This window comes from Exserohilum turcica (genome assembly GCF_000359705.1).
Source record: "Exserohilum turcica Et28A unplaced genomic scaffold SETTUscaffold_9, whole genome shotgun sequence".
Classification (NCBI taxonomy): Eukaryota; Fungi; Ascomycota; class Dothideomycetes; order Pleosporales; family Pleosporaceae; genus Exserohilum; species Exserohilum turcicum.
The window spans coordinates 1,842,650-1,849,948 of record NW_007360310.1 but is presented as its reverse complement, the minus strand read 5'-3'; the positions used below and the strand labels follow the sequence as shown (position 1 = coordinate 1,849,948).

The following is a 7,299-nucleotide window of genomic DNA, read 5'->3' as shown; positions in this document are numbered from 1 at the left end:
TATTTCGAGATTGTGTGCGTGTGTGAAGAAGCCGAGGTAACTTTCTGTGTTGAGGAGAAAAGAAAAATAGACTAGTCAGTCGCTCGCTCTATGCTCGTATTCTAAGAGTCATGCGCAATCTCAGCAGAGATAAGATGGAGACTGGTTTAAACTTGCATGTACGTAGACCCATGCTATCTGTCCATCTCATCTATTGTGCAAGCACAAAAACCCCGCGGCATGTGCCGCCATTGATACTGAGACAGCACACACCCTAGCCAAGAGTGAGCACGTCATCAGTGTAGAAAAGATCAAGCCCAAGTCGTGTTTGACCAGGTAGGGACGAGTTAGTTGTATGGAAGCACGCGTTGCCCCTTGCATGCTGGGGGAGGGCCGCCCTGTCTGCCGTAATGTCGGACACTGGGGGCGAAGTCTCGGAAGGGAAGGGCTTCGACTTGGCCAGGCAACCTGACATGCTGACTACATGTGTGGAGCGCCCGAACTATTGATCAAAGATTAGCGAGGAGGCAAGATCTCAAAGAGAACAGGAACAGCGGGCAAAAGGATAGATACAACGCACGTGCACCGCCTTCGGAAGCGTGTCCATTGTTGGGACGGACGGTTGGCTCGTTGAGGTGAGCAGTGTGTGTGCTGCAAATATCCTGGCAACCTTGCAACTCTCGGTCGATAGCATGTGGCCGAGCGGGGAGTTGTGTGGTTAGAGTTCACTGAACCTTGTCCAGGCCAAGCTGACTGCGTAGTGGGCGTGTGTATTCGTTGCATTGCAGCAGCGTCAGACGCGGCGTTTCAAGGCATGAAGCCGACGGGCTTTTGTCAGACTGGATGTATCGTATTGTCAGCGTTGGCGCTGCTGCATGACGCCTGGCTGCTGCCGCTCGGAGTTAACGTGGAGCTCAGAGGCTTGGCACGTTGCGCTTCGGCACCACTTCGCCAGGAATACGGCCCAAGTGGTGTGGCCGGCGCAGCCAAAACGGAGCAACGACTCCAGCAAGCTTTGTAATGTGTTGAGAGCCGAAAACCGAGCGAAACAAAATCGGCGGGCTGACAGGATTACACTACTCGACGGGCAGCCATGGTGGTTGTAATTTGTGGTTGGGGGGTGGTGCGGAGAAAGGTCCCGCGCATCGAGCCTTGTGTCGCACAATGCACTCAAGTGAGCTGGGCCTGTTGCTGCAAAAAGAAATCGACGGTCTTGGTATCGAGCGCTGGCGGGATGCACCGAGGGCGGATGACGTTGCGGCGGCATTGCGGAATGCCATGGTGAGCCAAAAGGGCTTGGGTTGCAGACGTGGACGCAGCAGGCAGTGTTGCATTTGTGAAGTTATCCCCGGAGCGCCAGTCGCACAGCATTGGCTGGCAAAAGTCCGGGTGGACGCTACCCCCGGCCCATGGCGTGGAAAAAATTTGACCGGCGCGACGACATGATTGAGTGGTGGACGGTTAGCTGTTTGGAGTAGAAAAAGAAACATCAGGGTTGTGTGGACAATGGCTGCAGTCTTGATCTGTCCATGCAATATGTCGCGGCAGCAGCCTGGGTCGACGGTACAAGCAGAAGTGAGGCAGAAACACGCGATGCGGCGTCATGATCGGCGGACGAGCCACTGAACAGAGCAGGTGGAGCGGCAGAAACTTGGACAAAACCAAGTTGATGCAGGGTCTCATCATCCCACACCCGCGGATTGGCGGGCTGATGAGCTAAGGATGATGGCGCCCGCGTAACCGTTGGCGATCTATGACTGCGTTTCCCAGCCCGTGGGCAAGTCGTGTGCACCCTTTGATGTGCGCTTGGGCAGCCACGGCGCGCGCTGTCGGGGAGAATTTATGGCCCGCGAAGCAAAGGGTGGCTTTGGCAAAAGCACCGAGCAGCAGGCGAGAGCGGCCAAAAGCAGCGACGGCGCAAAACAACTGTGCGGCACTCGTCTGTGTGCGTAGGCTCCGTTGCAGGAGGGGAAGCGCTTTTCTTTGGACGCAAATGCAAACGGGGACCATGCCTCGGAGATGATGTCATGGCTGGTCTAAGCGAGCGACTAACGCTCATGCAATGCGACGGAGGCAGCAGCGAGTTGGGGCTACTGGCACTGGACAATGGCATGCTTGTCTCCCCATCCCGTGCATGTGTACGAGTGTAGGCGTGGTGTAGAATACGGCAGGATACGGTAGGACACGGATGGTGGTAGGGCCCTGGGCACTCACGTGTATCCGGTTCACGGGCTCCGAGGCATGGTGCTGGTGCCAGCAGCCAGCAGCCAGCAGTGCATCGTGCCGCGGGTGGCCGTGCAGCGGGCTGGAGATGTGGCTAGTGGGCTGGACGGGCGAATCGACGGCCCAGAAGCTCGGAGAAGCCGGGAGTGCAGCAGTGTGGCAGCGTCCGTGCATACGATAGGGCTGCACTGCCACATGGAAAAGACAATGGACCCTGCATATCCCAATCGGTCTTGTCCGTTCTGGTCCGTCCATGCGATGCCACGTCGGCTAAGGGCTGCCTACAGTACTGTTGCTATGCAACACCATGGATTGCTTGCAGCACCCTGCAGACACTGCCTTTCAGCGCACATGGTCCAGGGAAACTGGTAGCTCAGAGTCTTCCCTGTGTCGTGTGCTGCCTGGTGGCGCCGGCGATCCCGCTCGCCCACCAGGGATAGCATTGCGCGTGCCGACGCTGGACGACATGCTGCACCTGCAGATTGGACGACGTGCGGAGCTGATCTTGCAGCCATTTGGCAACTAGCATGCGTGCGGCTCGCGTCATTGGCTGGCGGGCGCCGTCGAGTTTCAGCGCCGCATCTGCTAGATGATGCGCATCTCAGTTGCCAGCTGCGTGGTGCGGGAGCCGTTTGGCCAGCAGGCCCAGCTATCAATAGTAGTGTCGCGTAGTACATGGAGGCAAAATATGGGGTAGGGCTATTGACGGATGTGGATGTGTCTCTGCACATGCGACCACGTGGTCTTTGCGGCGTCTGGGTCTGCGCGGCCCTAGCAGGCCGTGAGCTGAGCGCGACATGACCATGACAACTCGGCTCCCACACTACCATGGAATCGTGGGCTGTGAGTCACGCAACCATGCGTGTGACCGCGGCCCATGGAGAGCAGGGCGAGGCTGGAGCGTGTGCGGCCGTGTAGTGTAATGTAGGCGTAGACAGCGGCTGGCCAAGCCAATGCCGTCGGCGTCGGGTGTCGGGTATACCATGGGCGTCGCGTATACCGGGCATCGAGGCAGGCGTAAGTATAGGTAGGTGTAGGCGAGAGCGAGCCACAGCCGCTGGGCCAATGGCGGGCGGGGGCGTGTGAGCGCGAGTGGGCCGGAAGCATACAGGCGATTGCTCGGTATTTTGGGCGCGGCTCGCAGGGCACAGGCACAGGCGCAGGCACAGGCGTTGAGCAGGGCCGCGTCGGCTGCTACCCGAGCCCACTCCGCTGCGCAAAAAGTCGAATTGGCTGGGGGGGGGGGCATCGAGGGACCGCGTCCGGCGTTTGCACAGCCTTTCGGCCAGACAGGGCCCCGGCCGTGGTATGCAGGGAGGGGGGAGGGGGGGGGGTGCTGTCGATCGCGCCGCCCAGTGCATGTCGGCGTCGGCTAGCGCCAGCGCCCCCCTGCACGCCCTCGTCGATAGTTGCGTCATAGGATTGGGTATGAAAGGAAAGCGTCTCCGCGCGCACCTCACCATTCCCAAGCGGAGCAGATTATCGCTCAGCAATTAACAAGCACCGGCGCCCTCGTGTGAAATCTCTTAATTCCGGAATTCCGAGCACTGCCGGCCCAGACGCTGCGGCACCAGCACCACTGCTTTCCACCCTCTTCTACCCCTAGATCACCTCATCAAGTCGTCCTTCACCCCCATCGGCGAGCCCTCCCTCCCCCCTCCCCACTAGTATAAAGCAACTTGCCACCCGCGCTGGTCCCTTGACATTTTCCCTTGACCCAGCAACATGTTAGCGCTGCCCACACGACGTCAGCATCTGCCAACCATACCGTCACCACCCTACGCCTACGCCCACGCCCACGCCCATCAACAGGCCGCCCAGCAACCCCTCGCCGCCACGCCCCTCTTCGACACCAAGCTCCTCAACGACTACCTCGAGTCGCAGCAGCAGTCGTACGCCACCGCCTGCTTCGACCCTGTGCCAGCCTCGTACATGACGGGCGCATACACGGCCAGCTTTGCGAACCCGGCCATCCGCATCCAGCAGTCGACGCCCACGCCGCAGCCCTCGCAGCCCTTTGCGCAGCCGTCGATGCTGTCTGCCACCAACGCCAGCACCGGCCTCGAGTCGTGGAACGGCTATGGTAGCCTGCAGGCCCAGTCGCTCCACACTCCCTCGCAGCGCCAGAACCGCGGCCACCAGCGCGCATCGTCGGCATCCTCAATAGGCTCCAGTGCCTCGCAGTACCAGCCGGTCAACCCCTCGGCCGCCTACCAGTACGTCGCTCGCTCCGAGCCTGCGCTCTCGCTCTCGCCCTCGCTCTCGCCGTCGGGTGCGTCGGGCGACTCGATGCATGACGCTGACAGATATTCAAGGCCGTTCCAGAACCATCTACCAACACCCACACATACACCAACCCAGGACTCCTTCATGGCCGGCAGCAACTTCAACAGCTACTCGCACAACACGGTCAACATGGACCACACCATGTCGGCGCACATGTCGATGAAGCAAGCGCTCATGGACCAGAGCGGCGACGACGTGCCCGACTTTGCCCACTCTGCAGGCCAGTCCGTGTCCAGCTACGGCCACGACTCTCCCGCCACGCCACACACGGCGCAAGAAGACGCGGAGCTCAAGATGCCCGCAAATGGTGAGCCACTCAGCCGGATAGACGCCTGGCTCTTCGACGAGTTCTGTACTTACAACGACGCAGACATGCGCCCTGTTCCCAAGTTTGAGAGGACATATACCGACATTGCTGCCGACACGGGCTTCTACGAGCCCAGCGCCGCCAGCACCTCAGTGCCGCAGTCGAAGCCGGCACAGCCATCGCTGCTGTCGCCCTACCGCAGCAACACCAACGAGAATGTGCAGCGTGCACTGCAAGCCGCACAGTTTGCACGCTCGCAGTCGCCAAGCAGCACTGCCTCGCGAAGTGACTCACCGTTCCGTCGTGGCTCGCCCTACCGCCAGCCCAGTCACACATTCGCCTCGCCCATGGCCACGGCGATGGCGGCGCGTGAGCAGAACCGCCAGGCTGACGCGGCGTACGCCATGAAGTCGCAGATGGCGGCGGGCGAGGACGCTGAGCCCAAGACCATCTCGCCCAAGGACGCTCTCCTCGACTACCGGGAGGCGGACGAAGAGTCCAAGGTGCCACTGTTCCCGGACAACGGCGCCAGCGACTACGACGGCCAGTACAGGAGCGCGGCGCAGTCGAGCTTTGGCACGCCGTCGTCGCAGGCCTATCGCCGCGACAGCTGGAACACTTCGCAGTTTTCGCCCAACTTTTCGACGTCGACTGCGTCGTCGCTGCAGCCTTCAGGGGCCTTCAACTTTGCCACGCCGTCGCTGCAAGGCAACATGCAGGGCCTTGCGCTCAATCCAACGTCGCAGTACCGCACGACAGCCAGCGCCATGTCGTCGGCGATGGAGCAGACACCCGAATTCCCGGCTCACCTGACATCGATGGATTCGAGCGCAAGCGAAGCGGAGCCGCCGAGCGGCAGCCAAAACAGCGTGCTGTCGGATCGGTACATGGGCAAGCCCGCGTCGACGGCGGCCGAGTCGGGGACATACTCATGCACGTATCATGGCTGCTCGCAGCGATTCGAGACTCCGCAGAAGCTGCAAAAGCACAAGCGCGAGGGCCATCGCAGCGCCAATCTGAGCAGCGCCATGACGTCAGCGGCTATTCTGGAACGCAACTCGCAGGCGGGCCCCCACAAGTGTGAGCGCATCAACCCAACGACGGGCAAGCCGTGCAACACGGTCTTTTCGCGTCCCTACGACCTGACACGCCACGAGGACACGATCCACAACGCCCGCAAGCAAAAAGTGCGCTGTGCCCTGTGCGTCGAGGAGAAGACGTTCTCACGCAACGATGCGCTGACGCGCCATATGCGCGTCGTGCATCCCGAGGTCGACTTTCCCGGCAAGCATCGCAGGCGCGGCGGCAACCATGACTGAGGGCTACGCTGCGCTACGCTGCGCTGCGACCAGAGGGGCGCGGAGCCGACCGAACCCCCGCGGAGACGGTGCCCTTGCAGCGCCTCTGGCCTGCACACTCCAGAACAGCCGGGACCGTTCGATTGCATGCCCGCTCGCCCATCCCACCGGTCAACGTGACGCACAGAATCTTCTCTCTGCCCGTGCCGGCCGTCGAGATTGGTCCATTGCTGCATGCGTCGCTGGGCCGCCCAAAAAGCAAGTGAACCGAGCACACGCCGTCTATTTTGCGCTTCCCGGCCACCCGGCCGCTCGCCCATTCAGTTGTCGCTGGCCGCAACTGATGCATCGGGTGCTTTTTTCTTTTCTCGTTTGCTTCGACTGTACACTATTTCCTTGGTCGCTTCTTGTTTTTTTCTTCCTTGCTTCCAACGTTACGGGCATGACCTTTGCAGCGACCAGCCAACGAGCGAGCAGGCGCATGGCACGATGATACGATGAAAAAGATGCTTGTACATGACGCGAACAAAAAAACAACGGACAAGTTGGTAGACGGCGTTCGATTTGATTTGATTTGTCGAATCTGGGATTAGATTTTGCTGTCCCCCCCCTTTGATTCACAGCTGCGAGCAGTTGCTAATACCATGTACAACACCTTTTTCTTTTTCTTTTTCTCTTTTTACAAATTGTTTCCGAGCTTGCGAAGCACTTGTACCATGACTGGCTCCCCGAAAGAAGAAACAGCTGTAGTATAGGCAGATGAAAGCTAGCAGAGAAAGATACCCCGCAGATAGTTTTGGAATCAAGAAATACTGGTTTAGTAGCGTGCTGAAGAATCGACTTGCTTGTGTCACTTGTGCCACTCATGCTCACACTCTTTCTCACACACACATCTACCCTAAAAAAAACTTGTCTTGTGCGCCCATACCATCGGCGACGCCGGCAACCCACCCGACATGAACAAATGTATGAATCGATAATTTGTCTCAACACTATGGACTAGGCATGCTATACAAGCAAGTACAGTAAATAGCGCCTTAGCCAAGTAGGCCCGCTCAAAGCTGAAAACAACTCTTCCCCCCCTACGTAAAACGTGGGACCGCGCCAAGCACAAGCACAAGTGACCACCTGTACGTAGATGATAATCTGTTTGCTTTGTTTTTGGTTTGGGTTTCCCACGTCGGATAATGCACCGACACACACACA

The 7,299-nt window shown here is 59.3% G+C and overlaps 1 protein-coding gene across 1 annotated transcript; it reads left to right on the top strand.

The window, feature by feature from the left end:
* Positions 1 to 3,927: 3,927 nt before the first annotated feature.
* SETTUDRAFT_100153 (uncharacterized protein) lies at positions 3,928 to 6,114 on the top strand (the record flags this gene model as incomplete). The annotated part of the gene is made up of 2 exons (XM_008033473.1): positions 3,928 to 4,418; positions 4,518 to 6,114. 2 exons carry the CDS (start codon positions 3,928 to 3,930, stop codon positions 6,112 to 6,114), a joined length of 2,088 nt encoding a protein of 695 aa, XP_008031664.1.
* Between the last annotated feature and the right edge of the window lie 1,185 nt (positions 6,115 to 7,299).